Source organism: Leucoraja erinacea, chromosome 6, assembly GCF_028641065.1.
Source record: "Leucoraja erinacea ecotype New England chromosome 6, Leri_hhj_1, whole genome shotgun sequence".
Taxonomy (NCBI): Eukaryota; Metazoa; Chordata; class Chondrichthyes; order Rajiformes; family Rajidae; genus Leucoraja; species Leucoraja erinaceus.
The window spans coordinates 86,749,879-86,775,407 of NC_073382.1; the positions used below are offsets into that span (position 1 = coordinate 86,749,879).

General features: G+C 45.1%; 1 protein-coding gene across 1 annotated transcript in view; it reads left to right on the plus strand.

The window, feature by feature from the left end:
* The window catches only part of LOC129698399 (52 kDa repressor of the inhibitor of the protein kinase-like), a 30,148-nt gene extending 21,923 nt beyond the window's left edge, over positions 1 to 8,225 (plus strand). The window contains exon 5 of the mRNA XM_055637541.1: positions 572 to 8,225. Within this exon, the coding sequence (XP_055493516.1) occupies positions 572 to 4,233 (3,662 nt within the window). The 3' untranslated portion in view covers positions 4,234 to 8,225. The remainder of the gene's footprint in view (positions 1 to 571) is intronic.
* The last annotated feature ends 17,304 nt before the right edge of the window (positions 8,226 to 25,529 follow it).

The window sequence follows — 25,529 nt, forward strand, 5'->3', positions numbered from 1 at the left end:
GTTTTACATGAAACTGGATGAGTACCTCGAGTCATGTTAAAAAACATTTTTTATAGGCCCGTGAAGTGTTTGCCTAACTTATTTTTTGTTCCCAAATGATATATTGATTAATAAAAAAAAGGATACAGGTCCAGTAAGTCGGCAAATGGAATTTAATGTATGAAAATGTGGAAATTTGCCGGTAAAATAAAAAGGCATGGGATGAGGGAGACACAAGAAACTGCAGATGCTGGAGTCTTCAGTAAAGCAGTGCTGGAGAAACTCAGCGGATCAGGCAGCATCTCTGGTGGTAATGGACAGGTACCTCTTGGGTCTTCAGACTGATAAATGAAGGAAATGGGTTCTTTCAGGTAACTTTTTGCATTCTTCCCCAAAGAATAGTGGAAGCTGAATCTGAATATTTTTAAGGTAGAGATTTTTGCAGAGGTGTACAGGAGTTTGTAAGTGGTTGCAATCATATCAGCTGTGATTTCATTAAATGGTGGAGCTGGCTTTGGTTCTGAGTGATCTCGGCCTGCTCCTCTTTCACACGTTTGCATTAAAGGTTTCACATCTCTTTTTAATCTTTAAGCTGATGGTGATGTCTTGAGAGGACTACAATGCAAGCAGGAGTCGGCCAACGAACTGGAGAAATCTGCTCTGGAGGGTGCGACAGAAGGCCTTGAGGGATCTACTCTTCTGCAAGAGTCTTTGAGCCTGACGCCTGAAGAGAAAGGGAATAAAGAATTTCTCAAAGTTTTATTTGAAACTCTACTGCTGTTGGGGCGGCAAAACGTTCCCCTGGGAGGATCTGGCACTGAAAACGTGAGTCATTTGTGCAATTCTCCAGATAACATCCAAGCGCTGCTGGAATTCAGAATGAATGCAGGCGACGAGATCCTACGGAAGAGGTTTGAGACGACTGCAGTGAACGCAGTGTATTGCCCAAAGTCCTTGCAGAAGGACCTCTTGGACATCTGTGAGATGTGCATTCGGGAGGAGGTCCTGAGAGAAGTCCGCGACAGCAACTTCTTCTCAATCATAACCGATGAGGTGATCAACATAGCTGGGGTTGACAACGTCTCTCTGCTCATTAGGTTTGTAGATGAATCCGACTCCCTGAGGCAAGAGTTTGTTGGGTTCATACCCTGTGAGCTAGACGGGGTGTTTTTAGCAAGTCGGATGCATGAAACCCTCACGGAGAAATGGGGGCTGAATATGTACTATTGTCGCGGACAAGCTTACAGCGGCTCTGGGACTATGTCTTACAAGAAGCAAGTGGTCTCGGCAAGCATCCTACAACATTGTCCAAAGGCATTGTGCACCCCCTGCTCCTCGTACCCACTGAATATATGGATGGCAAAGTCCAGCTTGATTTTTGGTATCAACATGTTGCTGAACGTGATGGAGAACATAGTGTCGTTTTTCAGTCTATCATCCCAGCTCCAGAAGGTTTTTGAAGTCACCGTCGATGGCGCCTTCCAAACGAACGAGGAAAAGGCAAAAGAGCTGAAAAAGCTCTTCCTCAACAACTGGTACGAAAGGCACGACACTTTTGAGATCCTGGCAGATCTTTACGAGGTGTTGGTGACATGCCTGGATGAGATCAGCTATGACACGTGCAGCCGGTGGAACTCGGAGATAGCAACACAAGCCAGCATGTTGTCATCCGCCATGCGAGACTTCGAGATCATTGTCTCTCTCATGGTCTTGAAGAACGTCCTCTCTTACACACGGGCCTTCGGCAAAAACCTCCAGGCTCAGGCTTCGGACACCTACGCTGCCTCCAGCACTCTGACTGCCGTCCTCCACTCGTTGAACGAGATGAGAGACAACATTGAAGTGTACCACGAGTTCTGGCTGGAGGAAGCCACCAACCTGTCCCTCAAAATGGGGATCGAATTGAAGTTGCCGTGGAGGTGCCGTAGGCAGCCCCAGAGTGGAGAGATATCTGACGAGACTCCAGAAAATTACTACAAAGAAGCCATCACCGCACCATTTCTGGATCACATTATTTTAGAAATCGAGGACATGTTCTCTGAGCAGCAGTTAAGGGCCCTCAAGTGCCTGTCATTGGTGCCCTCTGTAATGGCACAGCTCAAGTATAACACGGGTGAGGAAAACATGGCTGACTTGTATAAAGACGATCTCCCAAACCCTGATACCCTTTCCGCGGAGTTGCACTGCTGGAAGATCAAATGGAAGCACCGCAGCCGAGATGTCAAGCTGCCCAGCACTATATCTGATACCCTTCGTCACCCAGACATCAAGTTCTTTCCCAACGTCTACACTTTGCTGAAAATCATCTCCAACCTTCCCATCATTAAGCTGGAGACGGACAAGTGTGACATTGGAAGGAGGCGACTCAAAGCCTACTTGAAAGTCACTCCAGTCGAGGAAAGAACCAGCAGCCTGGCACTGATCCACATTAATTACGACACCAAACATGATTATGACTTGATGGTCGATACCTATGCGAAGCTGTACCCGGAGAAAATGCAGTTGGCTCACATGACAGATTTGGATAGCGTGGAAGTGAACAATGGCGACGGGAGCCAGGTGGAAATAAACAGTTTGGCCACGGACACCGGTCCACTGTATGCTGTCGACGGTGACTGCATTGAGGTGGCGAGTCACACCCTGGTGAGCGGGATAGTGTTGCACCACCAGTCGTCGGGAACCATCCTGGAGGCCTGCGATGCAAGCAAGAATGTCATTGAGGTGGCCCAGCACGCGGAGGGGAGCACCGTGGAGCTTCAGCAGCTTCCCGTCGGCGGCACTATGATCCTCACCCAGCACCCGACGGAAGCCGGCGTGGAATTGCAGCACCATCCGCAGGAGGCTGGGCAGCCGGTGGGAAGCAGCGTCGAGGTCCTGCACCACATGGGGGGTAGAGTGGTGGAGGTGAACGGTGTTGAGATACAGGACGGCTCCGAGGTGAACGGCATGGAACTGGAGCACCAGCCGGAGGTGGTGGTCGAGGTGAGCCACGACTCGGAGATGAGGGCGGTGGAATTTGAGGCGCCGCTGGAGGGAGGCACCGTGGAGCTGCCGCACCACGTGACCTTGCAGCACATGCACGGAGGTACCGTGGAGTTGCAGCATCACCCTGAAGGCAGCACGGTGGAGATGCATCATCCTGAGACCAGTGCTGCAGAGTTGAGCCAACATGCAGGAGAGAGCGTCATGCAGGTGGACCAGTACCCCGAGCCCAGTACCGCAGATTTGCAGCAACCTCTGGAGCCCAATGCCATAGAACTGCAACACCAACCAGAAGCCGTCACAACAGAGATTTTGTGCCATCCAGAGTCCGGACAGGGAGATGTGCAGCACAGCCTGGAACCTGTGGCTGCAGAAGAGCAACATCCTCTCGACCCAGGGGTGGCAAAGTTGCAGCCAGATGACGCAGCCATGCATCAATGCCCAGAGCCAGGAGTCTCAGAAATCCAACCCCAGTCGGAATCGGTCACCACAGAGATGCACCAAGATCCCGAGCCTCCTAGTGGAGAGATCCAACACCATCCTCAGCCCATCGCCGTGGAAATCCAGCACCCTTCAGAGGCAGTCATTTCAGAGACACAGCTCCACTTGGAGTCTGCCAACCCTGAGATACAGCATTCGGAGCCCTGCGACATAGTAATTCCCAGCCACCCCAAGCCTGTGACCGCGACGATACAGCACTATCCTGAGCCCGTCGCTGAGGAATCCAGTGCCTGCGTGGTCCAGAACAATTCTGAGCCTGCCGCTTTGGAGTTACAGCAGCATCCTGCGTGCGTGACAGCCCAGATACACCAGCATCCGGGGACCACTATAGTGCTGATCCAACACCACCCAGAGGCTACAGTCGCAGGGATACAACACCACCCACTGATGATCCAGCAAAACCCTGCGCCTGGCGCTGCAGAGATCGCAGACCATTCGGACGCAGGTGCCAGTGACATGCACCAGCACCCCGGACCTAACGTACTGGAGTTGCAGTCGCACCTGGCACCCGATGTGGTGGACACGGTGGAATTGGAGCACGACTCAGATGCAGGGACTGTGGAGGTGGAGGTAGAGCACTGCACAGAGACAGTGGAAACACTCGCCCCACCAGTGGGCAGCACGGTGGAAGTTGACAGTGTGAGTGTTTGCACTCAGGATGTTAGTGATGAAGGAATAAAGATTTTGGAAGTTAAAAATTCAGAAGAAAATTCAGAAATGAACATTTCTAGTGTAAGTAATGTAAATAGTTCTGAAGTAGCTGTACAATAAAATGTTTCTGTGCTCCCTTTGAGTAAATTTAATAGTCTGCATCTAAATCTGTGACCAAGTCGGGTTGGGCATGTTTAAATGATGACTCTTGCATGGGTTTCTCAGAGATGTTTATTATGAGGAGAGTATGATAATTTTGGAGTGCTTTCATTCATTGTTATATTTACTTAACCTCCCTCTGCCTTACCCCCCACATTATCTTTAAGGCTTCCCTTTCCATGCCATGCCATTCCGTCCACCTTCAATTATCTCTAATTTTGAGCATCGTTGCCCTGGGCCAAAAGAAAACGGAGAGAATCTTGCCAAAGACGCATCCATGTGTGAAGCCTGACCTAGGATAATTTAAAAAGATCACCGGGCGTTTTTTTTTAGCAACGGTCTCCACCGAGATCGCCATTGTTAAGTTTCTTTAAAAAGTTGGTATGCAGGCGAAACAATTGAACCTGACGCATGAACAATGTTTTTGTATGTGTGAAATACTCTAAGTGTGCAGCATCTGTGCCTGGGTCTACCCACTCCTGGACGTTGAACTTGACTTGCCTTCGAGCCATGGTGTGTGAGAGGGTATGGCTGTGTGACATTCCTCTGGTACTCTGCATGAGCTTGTGCTACAAATGACCAGATCTCCACATTGGGTTCTGAGCTGTGGTGCAAACATTTTGTTACCAAGCTGATCTTTCATCTTTCCAATCCCTGCTCCCTCCCCACTATCAATAGTTGAGCAGTGCATATGATTCAACTATTTTTCTGTCATCGCTAAATTTCAGTATTGGAAGCCAATCAGGGAATTTTTATTTTTCTCTCTGCATGAGGTATTCTAAATAGTAAACTATTAATAATCATGTATTTAGAATACCTTGTGTAGGAACTGCAGATGCTGGTTTACACCGATTATAGACACACAATGCTGGAGTAACTCAGCAGAACAGACAGTATCTCTGGAAAGAAGGATTGGGTGACATTTAGGGTCGAATCTGAAGAAGGATCTCAACCCGAAACATCACCCATTCAGAGATGCTGACTGTCCCGCTGAGTTACTCCAGCGGTTTGTCTTGCTATTAGTTTCATTAATAATCTAGTTCACTTGTTTTGTTTTTTTTTTCCCATACCTCTCAACACATTCAGCCCATTCTCGCGATCAAGGTTAAAAGATGAGAACCGGCTACTTAATCTAGATCCGTTTAACACCGGAGAAAATACTGCATTTAAATCGAATAGATCACATCTCATGACCACCAAGAGTTACTAATACTTTAAATTATTTGTTTTCCATGAACTCCGTCTCTTGACTGAGGGGTGGCAATGGGGAGAGATGTGGAGAAACATCGATAATCATCTATTCATTGTGTTACTATTCATTGTGATTTAAGAAGCTGGCTCATTTAGGAGAGGGAGGAATCTGCTGTTAACACTGAGGTATTTTAATTGAAGTTCATACTGGGACAAAAACACCCCACCTGCTGAAAGATTGAATAAAAAATAATCACTGAGACAAATACCCTTGGCTCCCTATCTTAAATATATATGTGTAAGCAATATATGTGCACATCCTGCGCATTTGTAAAAGTCTGGGGAGAGGGCGAGAACAACGGCACTTACTAACGTAATAGTCATATTTTGAAATTGCAGGTTAGTTAATTAGAGTTTAATTCAATGAAAAATGTTATCTGGAAAATTACCCTTTCCCTTTTTGTAATTAAAATATAATTCCATCTGGGGAAGATGTTACTGCTATTTTAGTGGCCCAGTGAATTAAAATACAGGTCTGTCACCGATTTTCTGGCAAATGGTGAACCGACGCCTCCTTTAATCCGGACGAAATGTACGAGAGCTCACTTGGAATCCCATTCCAGAAGTCTCCCCCCCCTCCCATAAAAGTAGCGTCTCGGCCGGTGAGGCGGCCAATCTCAAACCTCGTTGGGACATCCGCAGCCGATCGACAGAACAAATTTGCCTCCCACCCTCCCCGCGGCCGGGGCTCTGGAACTCCGTTCCCATGACCGACTTCCGAGGCCGGACTTTGCTCCTCAGTGGCCCAGGCGGAAGGTTCCGGCACCGTTGGACTCCTCTCAGAAGCCGTGACCTCGGTTGGTCCGGTAAAACGGATAACCCAGAAAGGCTCTGGAATCAAGGGACCTGTGCTAAGTTTTCTTTGCGCTCTTTCAATTAGCAAGTGCAGTGTGCAATGTAGCCCAATTTGCTCATGGTTTGCAGAGTTGCGATTGTAATTAACTTCCTTGCTGATCTGGCTAAGAAGAGGTAGTAGGTTTAGGGTTGGGATGAAGGGGAAGGGTGGGAATGGAATTGGGCAGTCGACCTATTCACAATCTGTTGTATACATTGAGGTAGCATGTGACTTGTAGTGAGCCCTTCTAGCTTAAAGCCCATGGGTACACATTAGGTAACACGTGGCCCGTTTGTTGATAATTACTGATGCTTGTGGGAATAAATCACAGCATATATTTGGAAAGAGTGAGGAGGGCAAAAATAAAAGATTAATTTTACACCAAGCTGTAATTTGATCCTATCTTTTTGGAGTATAAAGTGATCGGCACTTGTTCCTATCTGATGTCGCATCTTCAGGCACCCTGGCAATCTAATATCTACATGTAGGGATTTTTGGAGTATTTTCCTATTAAACCAGTTTGTTCTTTGCTGGGAATTTGAGGGCGGAGAGCGATGGATTCAGCTAAATTTCAAATCTATCAGGCTCAAGGAGCCACAATGGATGATATTTTTAGGTGTCCTTTTTGGGGAGTCCCTGTACCTGTTTTTTGTGTTGGAACCGATTGGCATAGACAATAGTACCCAGTGCAGCAGTTATGCCTGAATTTTGTCCTTAGAAACCAGGAACTTCAGATGAGTAATATCAAAGCAAAAGACTGGATTAACTCAGCAGGTCAGGCAGCACCTCTGGAGAAAAGGAATATGTTATGTTTTGGGTTGGAACCCCTCTTCAGACTTTATTAAAGTCCAGTCTGAAGAAGATTTCTGGCCCACAACATCACCTATTCCTTTTCTCCAGAGTTGCTGCTGCCTGACCTGCTGAGTTGCTCCAGCAATTTATGACTATCTTCGCTATCAACCAGCATCTGCAGTTCCTTCCTACATAACTTAATATGCTGGGACCCTTCTTAAAGTCCAGACCCAAAACATCACCTGTCCACATTCTCCAGGGATGATCAGCTGAGTTACTCCAGCATTTTGTGTCCTTCCTTGAATTTAATCTTGTTTGAACATGGTGCATGTTCACCTTCGTATTAAATGCCTGGCTGGCTCCCTTTTCTGAACATTTCAGTGGCTACTAGTTCAAGTAGCCGAGGAAGGAACAAATGTTAAACCTGGGACCAAATATTGCTTTGTGCTGTGTAAGAAGGAACTGCAGATGCTGGTTTAAACCGACGATAGACTCAAAAAGCTGGAATAACCAGGGGGGCAGGCAACATCTCTGGAGAGGAGGAATGGTAACGTTTTGGGTTGAGACCCATCTTCAGACGTCTGAGTTACTCCAGCTTTTTGTGTCTATTGCTTTGTGCTGTTCACTTATAGGCCAGGCCACAAGAGGGAGCTCTCTTTCATGTTCCTGGTGTCCTGGAGAATTTAATGACAACTCGATGAACATTGGCCTTTTGATGTGTTTTTCAGTAGGTTGGTTGATTCTTACATTCCACTCCGATTTATATGGTGTAATTTATTAACCTGTTTCTGTCATATAAAACTTCACTTCATGAGTGGGTTGTGTATATTTAATGCACCGTTGCAGAAAGGTGTTCCATTTTTTATGTTCAAGGGCTATGAAGCTTTAATTAATCAGTCCCTTGTCACAAATGCAGTTGTTTTATAGCTACTTGCTTTCCTATCAACTGATAATTGTGTTAGAAATCCATTTCTGTGAAATATTTGTCGATCCCCGAGTTTAACTTTTGGAGTGTTTCGAAAGACTGCCTTTTATCAGTGTCAAATTTGTATTGTGTCGGTGTGTGTGTGTGTGTGTGTAAAAAAAAAACTCGGATCCATTTTGTAAGCCGCTTAAACAGATTTGGTAATGTGGTATGATTCTTTTGTAATGTTCTTTACAGCATGCTTGTTTTAAAATTAAACGGCACAGGTATTTTCTGTCTTGGCAGCCCAGGCAGCACTTGTGATGCAAGCAGTAAAGGAGAGATTGTGCTTAATTTATATATTTTTCACTTAGTTGACCATCGTTATAGCCAGGGCGGCATTATCCCTTGCTTTGAACGTGGGGATTGATTTAGTTAAACCTCTTCCTTCCACTTGCTGGCGGAGAGCTTCTTATTGATTTTAATGGGTGTTATTTAGCATTATGACACTTCTGCTGTCCAATGAAGACAGTCTGTGGTTAAAAGGATTGTATGGATGGTGTATAGTTTGTCGATTTCAGGACAAGACTCCATATCTGAATCCTTGCCTATGTAAATAGTTAGTGTTCAAGTCAGATGGGGGGGGGGGAAGTGAGAATGGGATGGATGGTGTGGCGCGATGCAGGTTCTTTGGATAAACTTTTTCTGATTGGGAGTAGTTAGCGGCATAATGCAGCTGTAAAAAGGTTGACACGTTCATGTTGAGTAAATGTAAAGTTATTGTTTTTAAGTTTCAAGAGAAAACACTTAAAGGGAAAATCCAGGTGGGTGAAAAAGCATCCAAACATACCTGGAATATATATATATATGTGTGTGTGTGTATGGGTGTGTGCATGCGCGCACACACTCATGCAGATGCACACACACACACACTTCATTTCTCCAGAGGTCGCCCTGAAAGGAGTTGTATGTTTAAAAATAAATAAATAAACATGGAGATCAGTCTGCCTTGACGTCATAGGAATGGGATTCTGCTTTCTCACTCCCTACGTACAACGTGCTGCTTTGAAGAACTGCCGAGTCTTTTACTCTCTCCCACAACGATTAGCTTTACACTAGAAGTGCAATGAATAGCATCTATTTTCAAATTGTAAAGCTTGTTGGGAATGTTTGTTGCTCCGTTTATGTCATTTGCAATAAAATATTACAGGGCATATTGATAGCCCCTGGTGCAAGTATTAGTGACCATTTGTGGTGATGCTGGTGTTTGCCTTTTGAATAGGTATCAAGTTCATTGGTCCTTCTACACAATGTGGGGAACACTTCTTGTAATTGTTCAGCTACAGGTTCAATGCAGCACTGGCCCTCAAAACTATAAGTACTTGAGAAACCAGCCTGCACTCGTTTAATCTTTTAACTTTTTCTCATTAATTATGAAAGAACTTTGTCAGAATTGTTACCTTTTGTGGTATATAAATGCAATGGATTAAGTCACACTTTCGTGTTCCTGTTTTATGTTCAGTGTTGCAAAAACTATAGCTACTTGGGCTTATTTCTGCAGTCTAGATGTTGAAAACATTTTGCGTGCATATGTATTTTACAATAAATTGAAAATTTTGAAGATTGATGCGTTTTCTTTTTAGATACCTCCCACCAGCTCCCTTCTCAAACCTTTTTCCTCCCTCCCTTTTTCTTGAAAAGATGGAATTCCGCCCAGACTCAAGTATTTTGTGTAGAAGGCCTTTATTTTATAACTAGTTCAAGTTCACATTTATTGTCACATGCACCAATTAAGGTACAGTGATATTTGAGTTGCAATACAGCCATACAAGTTTAAAAACAAAAAGAACCCAATATACAATAATTTCAACATAAACATCCACCACAGTGGAATCAACATTCTTCACTGTGATGGAAGGCAATAAAGTTCAGTCATCTTCCTCCTTTGTTCATCCGTGGTGGTCGGGGCCTTGAACCCTGCTGATGGTCCAATGTTAAAGCCCTCGCGTCAGGATGATGGTGACTCCGGCGTTGGGACGGAACGGAAACACTCCATGGCATGAAGCTCCTGAGTTCGCCTTTTCTTTCCGGAGCCCGCGGCTTCACGGTGTTAAAGTCCACAGGCCCCGCAGGTTGGAGCAGTTCTGGCGATCCTCGGCAAAGGATCGCAGCTCCGCGATGTTAAAGTCAGCACCGCGCTTGCGGCTTGAAGCTCCAGGCCGGTCTCTAGGAAAGGCCGCACAATCCAGTTATTAGGCCGCGGGGAAGGGACAGAGACGTGACACGGAGAAAGATCACACCTCCGTCGAGGTAAGTGACTGAAAACGGTTTTCTCCTATTTCCCCCTCACCCCCCCACACAAAAACATACTGAGAAACATTAAAACATACATTTTAGACACTAAAAATAACAAAAAAGTCGAAATAACACGGGCTGCTCGCGAGACTGCCGTCTCGGCTGCCATCTTGGTGAGGCCACCACAACTAGCCCATTATGTTACAAGGTCTCCAAGTCTGATACAGAAACTGTATGTGACATTGTGTATCAACTCTTCCACTGCCTCCGTTTTGCATTCAACTTGCCAGACGATGAGGATTGGGTGAGTAGAAATTTACTCTACTTAGATACTCAAATCAGAAGCCATTATCTTCAATCCTATTCACAAGGTCAACTCTATGCGCTGTCCAATTTTGAACTGGTTCCAAACTTCCAAACATATTACCTTGCTATTGACGCACAGTCTCTCGCCCAAAGTAGGGGTTATATATGATGTTGGTGAGGCCATTGTGTTCAGTTCATTGCACCATGTCATAGGAATAATGTCAAAGCTGAAAAGGTTGGAATCGAAGACCAGAGGACATAGGTTGAAGGTGTGGGGGGAAAGATTTAATGGAAACCTGAGGGGTAACATTTTTACACAAAGGGTGGTGGGTGCGGGAGGAGGCAGTTGAGTCGGGTACTATCGCAAAGTTTAAGAAACATTTAGATAGGTACATGGATAGGACAGGTTTTCCCCCGACTCAGTCTGAAGAAGGGTCTTGACCTGAAACGTCACCTATTCGTTTTCTCCAGAGATGCTGCCTGATCTTTGTGTCTATCTTTGGTTTAAATTTCCTTCCTAAACGCTATTCATAGCAAAAGGATTTGAGTATAAGAGCAGGGAGGTTCTACTGCAGTTGTACAGGGTCTTGGTGAGACCACACCTGGAGTATTGCGTACAGTTTTGGTCTCCTAATCTGAGGAAAGACATTCTTGCCATAGAGGGAGTACAGAGAAGGTTCACCAGACTGATTCCTGGGATGGCAGGACTTTCATATGAAGAAAGACAAGATAGACTTGGCTTGTACATGCTAGAATTTAGAAGATTGAGGGGGGATCTTATAGAAACTTACAAAATTCTGAAGGGATTGGACAGGCAGGATGCAGGAAGATTGTTCCTGATGTTGGGGAAGTCCAGAACTAGGGGTCACAGTTTAAGGATAAGAGGGAAGTATTTTAGGACCGAGATGAGAAAATCATTTTTTACACAGAGAGTGGTGAATCTGTGGAATTCTCTTCCACAGAAGGTCATTGAGGCCAGTTCATTGGCTATATTTAAGAGGGAGTTAGATGTGGCCCTTGTGGCTAAAGGGATCGGGGGATATGGAGAGAAGGCAGGGATGGGATACTGAGTTGGATGATCAGCCATGATCATATCGAATGGCGGTGCAGGCTCGAAGGGCCGAATGGCCTACTCCTGCACCTATTTTCTATGTTTCCTGTAATGTCAGTTGGGTTGTTCTGACATAGAAACATAGACAATAGGTGCAGGAGGAGGCCATTTGGCCCTTCGAGCCAGCACCCCCATTCATTGTGATCATGGCTGATCGTCCCCTCTCAATAACCAGTGCCTGCCTTCTCCCCATATCCCTTGACTCCACTAGCCCCTAGAGCGCTATCTAACTCTCTCTTAAATCCATCCAGTGACTTGGCCTCCACTGACCTCTGTGGCAGGGAATTCCACAAATTCATAACTCTTGGTGAAAAGGGGTTTTCTCACCTCAGTCTTAAATGACCTCCCCTTTATTCTAAGACTGTGGCCCCTGACTCTGGACTCGCCCAACATTGGGAACATTTTTCCTGCATCTAGCTTGTCCAGTCCTTTTATAATTTTATATGTTTCTATAAGATATCCCCTCATCCTTCTAAACTCCACTGACAGCTGACACTAAATTGTTATGAATTGGCTCCTCATGACTATTGAATGTTATCTTTACTGATATCTGTGGATCTGATAATCCTGCATTTTAGTTTGTGGCAGAGTAGACGTCGTTCTGCAGACGTGTGCTTGTTGCTACACTATGACTATCAGTCAAGAAAGTTTAATTGTCATATATATATATATATACAGGCAATCTTAACCTGCAGACTTAATTAGGGATAGGCATTGATGTAAAAGTTGTTTTGATGCCGTACCCAATAAGTTGATACATTTTCTTTGATGCATGTGCTTTAAGATAGATGGCAACAGGGCTGGTACAGAAGTGTTTAAACACACCTCCAGATTCATGGAATGTTTCTTTCTAGCTATTAGGCAGCTGAACCATCCTAGCACCAACTAGAGTGTGATCCTGACCTACCCTACCATCTCTTATAAAAGGCATTCTTGACCGAAAACATTTGAGTGCTCACCAATATTAGTGCAGACAGTATCTTTAGAAGATTAAGGAGACCTGGTGATAGTCATACTACACATCCATACCCAACCAGGAAGGACTTAAAGCCTGCCGATTCTTCCTCAACCACATTACCAGCTAATTTCCCTCCGCCTAGCAGAACTGGTCCTTAACCTTAACTTATCGTCAACAGTTTTCACATCTTATTTTTCTATATCTCTTGACTCCCTCTTCCCTGACTCCCAGTCTGAAGAAGGGTCTCGTCCCGAAATGTCAACCACTCCATCTCTCCAGAGATGCTGCCTGTCCCACTGAGTTACTCCTGCATTTTGTGTCTATTCGGTGCAAACCAGCATCTGCAGTTCCTTCCTGAGCATAATCACCCCGGCCGCTCCCTCGTCTCCCCTCTCCCAATAGGCAAAGGGTACAGAAGTGTGAAAACGCACACCTCCAGATTCAGGGACAGTTTCTTCCCAGCTGTTATCGGGCAACTGAACCATCCTGTCGCCAACTAGCGAGCGGTCCTGACCTACCATCTATCTACATTCTCATTGAAAGGTATTCTTGGCCGAAAACATTGGAGTGCACATGTCAATATTACTGTCAACAGTATCTTTAGAAGATGAAGGAGACCTGGTGGGATACCTAGGTGGCCTTTTGCTATCCAGCTGCTCCCTTGAGCTTCTTTGCAATGTAAAGTCGTAAAGCACTACACACGGATTATTATCCTAAGACTACAGTTACCTCTGGGTCTGGAGGTTAGTGTAAACAATCTCTGCTTAACAGTCTGCTCAGCAGTTTATTTTCCCCATTGAAGTTTTCCCGGACCAACCCTCTCTCTGGCAAAGCTTTGTGTGGAGCAGATCAAAGAAAAACGTGACATCAAAGCTAACAGGCAAACGGAAAGAATTCACGATGAAAGAACCCAATTGTAATCGGACAGTAATTTCGAAATAGCACTTTTAGTAAACACAGTGTGGAGTGGAGATCTGGCCAAATCAAAAAACATGCGTGACTAATATGTGTACAATATACCTGTGACATTTGTTTCAATGGCATTAATCCATATTGCTCTGTTTTGCAAGGATTTCCTTTCAAATATTACTTTATGCATTAGTAATGGAAAAATATTGGATTCCATGACATTACCATTAATTTCCAGGCTTTGTCCCACCCCAACCTCTTTGTCCAGCTTTCCTACCCCAATCAATATGAGTTCCAACCCAAAACATAGTCTGTCCATTCCTTCCACAGAATCTGAAGAACGATCTCGACCTGAAAAGTCAGCCATTCCTTCTATCCAGAGATGCTACCTGTCTTTCTGTGTTATTCCATCATTCTGTGTCCACCTTCCACAGATGCTGCTCGACCTCCTGGCTTTCTCAGGCGCTTTGTTTTTTAGGCCATTTAATTATTTTTAAAGTGTAAACAATCTCATGTCCGTTGTATTTCTGCTAAATATTTTTTTTAGGACAATTTTACCTGATTTTAAAATTTAAAGGCACCTTTTTAGACTAGAGAAAAATGTTTTAACCAAATTTAATGAACTGAGCCAGTCACAGACCAGGTAAGGACTGCTTTTATAAAACCCATTGTCATAAGTGATAGGAGCAGAATCAACTCTGCCATTTGATCTGTCTCTTCATCCTAACCCCATTCCCTTGCCTTCTCCCCATAATCTTGACACCCATACTAATCAAAAATATATCTATCTCTGCCTTAAAAATATCCAACGATGCCTCCACAGTCTGTTGTGGTGAAAAATTCCACAGATTCACCACCCCCTGACTATAGAAATTCCTCCTCATCTCCTTCCAAAAGGAAAATCCTTTAATTCTGAGGCTATGACTTCTAGTCCTAGACTCACCCACCTACATTGTTTTAAAAATGATTCAATAGGGAATTTAGATGAAATGTCTTTATCTAACAAGTGGTGAGGATTTGGAACTTGCTACAACATGAAATCAAACAGAATATATTACATAGAAGGAGGCCGGAGATGTACATGAGGAAGGGAATGGAGGTTTGCACTAAATTAAGTGGAGGGTGAGTTTCTTTTCTTTTCAGTTTAATTTAGATATACAGCATGGAAACAGGCCCTTCGGCCCATTGAGTCCACGCCGATCACCCGTTCACACTAGTTCGATGTTATCCCACTTTCGCATCCACTCCACTCCTTACACACTAGCGGCAATTTACAGAGGCCAATTAACCAACAAACCTGTACATGTTTGGACTGGGACGAAACCGGAGCACCCGGAGAAATCCCACGTGGCCACAGGGGAAAAAAAGTACAAACACCGTACAGAAAGCACCCGTGGTTGGGATCTGCCGTCCCCTCTACAATATTGTTATGGGACATTTTTGGGATCCATTATTTCTGAAATAATTGCAGCAAGTTACTTTGACTGGGATGTTTGCTGGGCTATTTCAAGGGGCTGTGGGTCTAATGTCACTTGTGGACCAGACCAGGTAAGGACTGCTTTTCCTGAAGGACATTAATAAAATGAAGCAGATGACCATCTATGCAGAATTTATTTAATTACAGCATTTAATTTCCCTGACTGGGGATGTGTTAATTCATGCCTCTTATTTCAGACCTTTTAAGTTACAAGTCTGGTGATACAACCTCATTGTCACCATTGATTTTCTCCTTAGGCAGTATCTTAAATGCCAGAGAGAACTTCCTTTGGCAATAGAAGAGCACAAAAGCGCTGGAGTAACTCAATGGGTCAGCCAGTATTTCTGGAGAACACAGATAGGCGACGTTTCAGGCGGAACCCTTCTTCAACCTGTAATGACATCTCACCATGTCCTCCAGAGATGCCGTCTGACTTGCTGCATTCAGTTTACTTTGGAGATACAGCATGAAAAAAGATCCTTTGCTCACCAAGTACACTAGTTCTATCCTACAGACCAAGGACAGTTTACAGAAGGCAATTAACCTATAAACCTGCACGTCTTTGGGATGTGGGATGAGGAGGAATGTATTCACTGGGTGGTGAATCTGGAATTTATTGCCACAAGTGACTGAGGAGGTCAAGTCATTGAGTATTTTTAAAACCGAGATTGACAGATTGAGTGAACTAATCCGCAAGTTTGCCCTCGACTCATACTCGCAGCAGGGTCAACATGAGGTCTTAGGAGGTCTTTGTAACTCTCTTTCATGCTCGAGAATAGTCCCCGCGAACTCGAGGCCTCAGCTAGGTCGAGGCGTATTTTTCAACATATTGAAAAAGGCCCGTGAGTAAAAAAAGGTCGTCATGGAAAAAATCGATACTTTTTTTTACTGGTAGGTTTAGTTGTAGTAGGTTGGCATGTTAGTCGTAGGTAATCGAGGGTAGTCGTAGATAGACTTCATCAAAGTTGAAGGGAGATCGAAGGAGGTCGTCTTCACTCTCCGCTATTCAGTGTCCAATTTTCCTGAAGTTAGTCGTAGCTAGTCTTCTACATAGTCGAAGGAGGCCTTCAACATGAAATTATTATTCAAACTCTTCTAAACTCGCCAATTAGGTCGCCCAAGTGGGACAGCCCCTTAAGGATGTCAAGACATATGGAGACAAGGCAGGAGAATGGTGTTGAGAGGGGAAAAAAAGGTGAGCCATGATTGAATGGTGGAATAGACTCGATGGGCCAAATAGCCTAGTTCTGCTCATATGACTGATGAAGTCCATGGCAACCATCAGAAACCCATTCACACTTGTTCCATGTTATCCCGTTTTCTCACCACTCCCTACACACTGGGACAATTTACAGAGGCCACCTAACCTATAAACCTGCATGTCTAAGTGATGTGGGAGGAAACCGGAGCACACAGAGGGAACCCATGTGGTCACATGCAAATTGCAGAAATGAAGGTACTCCAGCACTTTGTGTATATTTTTAGTGAACCAGCATCTGCAGTTCCTTGTAGCTGCACTTTACTTTAACTGGCTGGAGAGCAGAATATACCAGTGAGAGAGTCATAGTGTGGAAACATGCCCTTTGACACCTGTTCATGCCATTCAAGATGCATCGTCTAAGCTAGTCGTGTAGAAAGGAACTGCGGATGCTAGTATATCACAAGTAATAAGAGTAGAATTAGACCATTCGGCCCATCGAGACTACTCGGCCATTCAATCATGGCTGATCTATCTCTCCTGCCTAACTCCATTCTCATGCCTTCTCCCCATAACCCCTGGCACCCGATATACTGAAGATAGACACAAGGTGGTGGAGTAATGGGTCAGGCAGCATCCGTGGAGATAAACAATGATGTTTCGGGTCGAGATGCTTCTTCTGAAGTCTTAAGAAGGTCTCGACCTGAAACGTCAACCATCCTTTCTCTCCAGAGATGCTGCCTGACCCGCTGAGTTACTCCAGCTTTTTGTATCTATCCCGTGTGTGTGTGTTTGACCCAATACCTTCTAAACCCTCGACATTTCAAAAGTTGTTATTGTACCTGGATCACCCCTCCCTTGATTGTACTTGGGTTTGGTTTGATTGTATTTAAGTATAGTATTATTTGATTGGATAGCAAGCGAAACAAGGCACCACAAGGTTTCACCAAACCTCAGTACAGGTGACAACAATAAACCTAAATCGTCTACAAATTAGGCCCTTCTCTGTGATTTATTCCTACCCATCTGTGACTTTAGACGTTAGAGATACAGTGCGGAAACAGACCCTTCGTCCCACCGAGTCTGCGCCGACCAAAAGACAATAGGTGCAGGAGTAGGCCATTCGGCCCTTTGAGCCTGCACCGCCATTCAATATGATCATGGCTCATCATCCACAATCAGAACCCCGTTCCTGCCTTCTCGCCATATCCCCTGACTCCACTTTCTTTATCTAACTCTCTCTTGAAAGCATCCACAGAATTGGCCTCCACTGCCTTCTGAGGCAGAGAATTCCACAGATTCACAACTGGGTGAAAAGGTTTTTCCTCATCTACGTTCTAAATGGCCTACCCCTAATTCTTAAATTGTGTTTCCTGGTTCTGGATTTCCCCAACATCGGGAACATGTTTCCTACCTCTAGCGTGTCCAATCCCTTAATAATCTTGTATGTTTCAATAAGATCCCCTCTCGTCCTAAATTCCAGAGTATACAAGCTCAGCCGCTCCATTCTATCAACATATGACAGTTCCGCCATCTCGGGAATAAACCTACGCTGCACTCCATCAAGAGCAAGAATGTCCTTCCTCAAATTTGTGGACCAAAACTGCACACAATACTTCAGGTGTTGTCTCACTAGGGCCCTGTACAACTGCAGAAGGACCTCTTTGCTCCGATACTCAACTCCTCTTGTTATGAAGGCCAACATGCCATTAGCTTTCTTCACTGCCCGCTGTCCTTGCATGCTTACTTTTAGTGACTGATGAACAAGGACCCCTAGATCTTGTCGTACTTCCCCTTTTCACATCTTGACACCATTCAGATAATGATCTGCCTTTTTGCCACCAAAGTGGATAACCTCACATTTATCCACATTAAACTTCATCTGCCATGCATCTGCCCACTCACCCAACCTGTCCAAGTCACCCCACATCCTCCTCACAGTTCACACTGCCAGGCAGCTTTGTGTCATCTGCAAATTTGCTAATGTTAGATAATCCCTTCATCTAAATCATTGATGTGTATTGTAAATAGCTGCGGTCCGAGCACCGAGCCTTGCGGCACCCCACTAGTCACTGCCTGCCATTCTGAAAGGGACTCGTTAATCCCTACTCTTTCTTTCCTGTCTGCCAACCAATTTTCTACCCATGTCAGCACTCTACCCCCAATACCGTGTGTTCTAATTTTGCCCACTAATCTCCTATGTGGGACCTCATCAGATGCTTTCTGAAAGTCCAGGTACACTACATCCACTGGATCTCCCTTGTCCATTTTCCTGGTTTTATCCTAAAAAGATTCCAGAAGATTAGTCAAGCATGATTTCCCCTTCGTAAATCCATGCTGACTCGGACCGATCCTGTTCCTGCTATCCGATGATCACCCCGTTCGCTAGCACCATCCTGCACACTCAGCACAATTTACAAATTTTACCGGAGCCAATTAGTCGACAAACCTATACGTCTATGAAGCGTGGGAGGAAACCGGAGCGCCCGGAGAAAACCCACACGGTCAACGGGAAAACATATAAACTCAGTACTGATGTCACCTCTAGTTAGGATCGAACCCTGGTCTCTGGTGCAGTAAGGCAGCAACTCGACCGCTACAAGTAGAGGCATAGAGTGATACAGTGTGGAAACAGGCCCTTCAGCCCAACTTGCCAACCGGCCAACAGTGTCCCAGCTACACTAGTCCCACCTGCCCATATCCCTCCAAAACTGTCCTATCCATGTTCCTGTCTAACTGTTGCTTAAATGTTGGGATAGTCCCTGCCTCAAGTACCTCCTCTGGCAGCTTGTTCCATACACCCACCACCCTTTGTATTAAAAAGTTACCCCTCGGATTCCAATTGCATCTTTTCCCCTTCACCTGAAACCTATGTCCTCTGGTCCTCGATTCACCTACTCTGGGCAAGAGACTCTGTGCATCTAGTGCCAGTAGGTTAAAGAAAAAAATGTGCTTTCCCAAAAAGCAGTTAAATGTTTAATAATGTGGATATTCGATTGAATAAAGTTGGGTGTTAACCTTTGATCTCCCAGCAGATGTCAAGTGCCATTAGACAGCAGGGGAGTGACATGTATCATTTTGAAAGAGTTTACGCGGTGGGTGAGAAAAGTGATACAGGGAAGGCATGGGCTCAGCACGCGGGCTCGCTTTCAGACCACACAACACCTGGAATAGCTTGGAGCCATTGCACGCCGACACGGCGAGAGGCTGCCTGCTGAGACTCAAAACATAAGCTGAAGTCTTCAAACTGAAAGGTGGTCAAAAGGTTAGTGGTAGGGTCATGAGGCAAAGTGCCTTAAAGGATGCATGACCATACTTACATTGGGAGGGTGCCGTGATATCACCCATACACCATCTGCTGCCATTAATCAAGTCTCTGTGCTACTAAATACTTTGTTTATGCTCTATCTGTCTTTAGACTATTGGCTTTAGAAATGACTAAGTCGACTTTGGGGTGGCGCAGCGGTAGAGCTATTGCCTTACAGCGCCAGAGACCCGGGTTCCATCTTGACTCTGGGTGCTGTCTGATGGAGTTTGTACGTCCTCCCCGTGACCTGTGTTTGGTTTTCTCCGGGATCTCCGGTTTCCTCCCACATTCCAATTACTTATATTGTCTGTAGTTTAATTGGTATCGTTGTAATGTAACAATTGTCCCTCGTGTGTGTGTAGGATAGCGTTAATGTGCGGGGATCGCTGGTCAGCATGGACTTGGTGGACCAAAGAGCCTATTTCCGCACTGTATCTCTAAATTAAACTATGGTGTTGCTGTTGTATGAACACCCTCTTTATATTCTCTAAGGCGGAGCAGTGGTGTAGCTGGTAGAGCTGCTGCCTCACAGGCCAGAGTTGGAAACGTTGTCTATCCATGTCGAGAGATGTCGCCAGACCGGCTAAATCACTCCAGCACGTTGTGCTCTGTTCATTTCGCTTAGCATCCAAAACCAAGCTGTTCAATGTACCTTGGTACTCGTGCCAATAATAACTCATTGCCTCAATGGATATTTTTAAGGCAGATTATAGACAATAGGTGCAGGAGTGGGCCCTTCGAGCCAGCACCACCATTCAATGTGATCATGGCTGATTATCCAAAATCAGTACCCCATTCCTGCCTTCTCCTCGTATCCCCTGACTTTGTTATCTTTAAGAGCCCTATCTAGCTCTCTTGAAAGTATTAAATAAGGGCTCATCCGGGATTTGAACCCAGGATCTCTTGCACCCTAAGCGAGAATCATTCCCCTAGACCAGTGGTTCCCAACCTTTTTTTGGCCATGCCCCCCCTAATCACCTCTAAAATCCTGATGCCCCCCCCCCCCCCCCTTTGCTTTCCCGACAAGCCAGTTAAAAAAAATTTCTTGATTAAATATGGGTGTCATGGCCTCGGGTTAAAATAGTGGAGAAGTCGCGGCCCCCCCATCAAATTGAATGGGGTTGCCCTAACTGGTTAAAAAGAAGATAAGGGGGAAAGATCATCAGTCATGATTGAATGGCAGAGTAGACATGATGGGCCGAATGGCCTAATTCTGCTCCTATCATTTATGACCTGAAGAAACCTAATCCCAATGTTCCGTGCATTACAACTGTGATGACATTTTTTAAGTTCTTAATTATCTGAGACGGAATTTGAGGTATTCCACAAGGACAACCATGACACAAAAAAACCCCAAGTCTTTAGACTTTAGAGATACAGCATGGAAACAGACCCTTCGGCCCACCAAATCCGTGCCAACCAATGATCACCCTGTACACCAGCACTATCCTACTCATTAGAGCCAATTCACAATTAGCAGAGGTCAATCAACCTACAGACCTGTTATCCTCCCATCTCTTTGGAGTGTGGGAGGAAACTGGAGCACTTGGGGAGAAAACCCAAGCGGTCACAGGGAGAACATACAAACTGTACAGACAGCGCCCATAGTCAATATCAAACCCGGGTCTCTGCCGGTTTAAGGCAGCAGCTCTACCACTGTGCTGCCTCCAGAGTTCCTGCCTGACCCGCTGAGTTACTCCAGCTTTTTGAGTCAAAGGTTATAGGAGTAGAATTAGGCCTTTCGGCCCATCGAGTCCACTCCGCCATTCAATAATTGTCGATCTCTGCCTCCTAACCCCATTTTCCTGCCTTCTCTCCATAACCCATGACATCCGTTCTAATCAAGAATTTGTTTATCTCTGCCCTTAAAAAAAAAAAAAATTTTTTTTTAAATAAAAAATCCCCTGACTTGCCCTCCACAGCCCTCTGTAGCAATGAGTTCCACAGATTAACTATCCTCGGACTAAAGAAGTTCCTCCTCGCCTCCTTTCTAAAACAGCGCCCTTTAATTCTGAGGCTATGACCTCTGGTCCTAGACTCTCCCACCAGTGGAAACATCCTTTCAACATCCACTCTATCTAGGCCTTTCATTATTCTGTAAGTTTCAATGAGGTTCCCCCCTCAACTTTCTAAACTCCAGCGAGCAGAGGCCCAGTGCTGTCAAACGCTCATCATATACTAACCCAATAATTCCTGGAATCATTCATGTAAACATCCTCTGAACCGTCTCCAGAGCCAGCTCATCCTCGGATATGGGGCCCAAATTTGTTCACAGTACTCCAAATGCGGCCTGACCAGCGCCTTATGGAGCCTCAGCATTACATCTCCGTTTTTGTATTACAGTCCTCCTGATATACAGTGCATTCGGAACTTCAGACCCCTTCACTTTTTCTACATTTTGTTAAGTTACAGCCTTATTCTAAAGTGGATTAAATTCTTTTTTTTTATCATCAATCTACACACAATACCCCATAATAAAAAAGTGAAAACGGGTGTTTAGAAATTTTTGCAAAGTAATTAAAAAGAAATAACTGAAATATCACATTTACATAAGTATGCAGAACCTTCACTCAGTATTTTGTTGAGGCAGGTTTGGCAGCGATTACAGCCTCAAGTCTTCTTGGGTATGACGTCACAAGCTTGGCACACCTGTATTTGGGTAATTTCTCCCATTCTTCTCTGCAGATCCTCTCAAGATCTGTTCAGGTTGGATGGGGAGCGTCGATGCACAGCTATTTTCAGATCCCTCCAGCAATGTTCGATTGGGTTCAAGTCCGGGCTCTGGCTGGGCCACTCAAGGACATTCACAGACTTGTCACGAAGCCACTCCTGCATTGTCTTGGCTGTGTGTTTAGGGTCGTTGTCCTTTTGGAAGGTGAACCTCCGCCCCAGTCTGAGGTCCAGAACGCTCTGGAGCAGGTTTTCATCAAGGATCTCTCTCTGCTTTTGCTCTGTTCATCTTTCTCTTGATCCTGACTAGTCTCCCAGTTCCTGCTGCTGAAAAACATTCCCACAGCATGATGCTATCACCACCATGCTTCACCGTAGGCAATGTATTGGCCTGGTTTTCTCCAGACGTGACGCATGGCATTCAAGCCAAAGAGCTCAATCTTGGTTTCATCAGACCAGAGAATTGTGTTTCTCATGCCTTTTGGCAAACTCCAAGCGGACTGTCAAGTCTTTTTACTGAGGAGTGGCTTCCATCTGGCCACTCTACCATAAAGGCCTGATTAGTGGAGTGCTGCAGTTACAATTGTCCTTCTGGAAGGTTCTCCCATCTCCACAGAGGAAGTCTAGAGCTCTGTCAGAGTGACCATCAGGTTCTTGGTCACATCCCTGACCAAGGCCCTTCTCCCCCGATTGCTCAGTTTAGCCGGGCGGCCAGCTATATGAAGAGTCCTGGTGGTTCCAAAGTTCTTCCATTTAAGAATGAAGTAGTCCACTGTGCTCTTCAGGACCTGCAATGCTGCAAAAATTGTTTTATACCCTTCCCCAGATCTGTGTCTCGACACAATCCGTCTTGGAGGTCTACGGACAATTCCTTCGTCTTCATGGCTTGGTTTTTGCTCTGAGATGCACTGTCAACTGTGGGACCTTATATAGACAGATGTGTGCCTTTCCAAATCATGTCCAATCAATTTAATTAACCACTGGTAGACTCCAATCAAGTTGTAGAAACATCGCAAGGATAATCAATGGAAACAGGGTGAACCTTAGCTCCATTTTGAGTGTCATAGCAAAGGGTCTGAATGTGACATTTCAGTTATTTATTTTTAATTACTTTGCAATCATTTCTAAACACCTGTTTTCGCTTCTTCATTCTGGGGTATTGTGTGTAGATTGATGTTAAAACATTTTTTTAATTCATTTTAAAATAAGGCTGCAACATAACAAAATGTGGAAAAAGTGAAGGGGTCTGAATACTTTCTGAATGCACTGTAAATGCCAGCATTGAATTTGCCTTTCATATTATCCCATCTCACCCAATTTGCATTTGTTTGAATTGGTATTAAATGCACTATAAATGCATAGGAAGAAACTGCAGAAGCTGGTTTCCGCCAAAGATAGACACAAAATGCAGGAGTAACTCAGCGGGACAGGCAGCATCTCTGGAGAGAAGGAAATTGTGACATTTCAGGTTGAGACCCTTCTTCAGAATGAAGCAAACATCACGCGAGGCAAACATTCCTTCTCACAATTTCTTTGGGATTTATTATTAATTATTAACCGAAGCAAACATATATTGCAATCTCTTTCAAGTTTTACAGTAGCTCATTCTGTTAACTTATCTTGCTGATCTCGTAACTTAAACTTAATGGGAATCAAATCAACCAAATAGGAATGTCAAAGTGGCAACAGTTGAATGATGGTTGGCTTTTAGTTTAGTTTAGACACACAGCGCAGAAACAGGCCCTTCGGCCCAACGTGGCCGCGCCGACCAGCGATCTCCGCACTCTAACACTATCCTACACACACTAGGGATAAGTTTTACAATTTTACCAAGCCAGTTAACCTACATTCCTGTACGTCTTTGGAGTGTGTGAGGATACGGAGTTCCTGGGGAAAACTCACGCAGGTCACGGGGAGAACATTACAATCTCCGTTCATCAGTTCATCTCAGTCCATCAGTTTATCTGAGCCTCTTGGCTCCAAGGAATAAAGTCCTAGTATGACCACCTTCTCCCTCCATCTCCGTTGCTCGAGTCCTGGCAATATCCTCGTAATTTTGTTTCTGCATTTAATTTTAACTTGGTTCTTTTCCTATGTAACTTTTGGCAAACTTTTATCATTGGCTAACTTTTTGTTACAAGTATTTTTTCGTTTGTAATTTCAACCTGTCTCATGATGTAAGACACGAGGGTCAGCACGATGGCGCAGCGGTAGAGTCGCTGCATTACAGCGGCGGAGACCCGGGTTCCATCTTGACTCCGGGTGCTGTCCGTACAGAGTTTGCACGTTCTCCTCTGACCTGCGTGTGTTTTCTCCGGTTTTCTCCCACACTCTAAGCGTACAGGTTTGTAGGTTAATTGGCTTGGTATAATTGTAAATTGTCCCTGGTGTGTGTGTTTAGGTTAATGTTAGTGTATAGGGATTGCTGGTCATCATGGACTCGGTGGGCTGAAGGGCCTGTTTCTGCGCTGTATCTTTAAACTAAACTAGGGGTATCAAACTACCGGTCGCATCCGGCCTGTGAAAGGGGCCAATCCGGCCCGCCGGATGATTTTGGGGGGGGGGGGAAAGTATATTCAAGACCATTTAGTATGTATCTGTACTCTCTCTCCCACCGCTGCCTGTGCTGCCTGCTGTGCCGCAGCTTGTGTGTACTTGGGGCCGGGGCCGGAACGGCAGTCGAGGGGGGTTTGGGAATGTTTGGACGGGGCCGCAGGTTCCGTCCGTTGTGCGGACACGAGACAGGCGGGGCGGGGAGGGGGGATGGGGCCCGTGACCTGTCACGAACTGTAACGAAAGCTGCGGGTAGCTTGCGCGCGTGCACAGCTGATCTGGCCCGCATGAAATCGCATTTTGCCCAATCTAGCCCGTGACCGAAAATGAGCTTGACACCCCTAAACTAAACTAGACAAAGATAGACACAAAAAGCTGGAGTAACTCAGCGGGACAGGCAGCATCTCTGGAGAGAAGGAATGGGTGACGGTTCGGGTCGAGACCCTTCTTCAGATTAAACAAAGGTCCGTCCACTATAACTAAAATCCGTTATAAAGAGGTCTGTGATAAAGAGGGTTTACTGTTCAGACGATGTTTCCAGACAGAATCTTGTTCGTTTTACATATATTTTGTTTGCAATCTGGAGTCATTGCAAGAAGCTTTGTGTTGGGTGTTTAAAGCCAATGTTTCTGCTAATCTCTAGATCAAAATCTTTGTAAGGACTCCATGTTGAGCCATTGGCAATCACCCA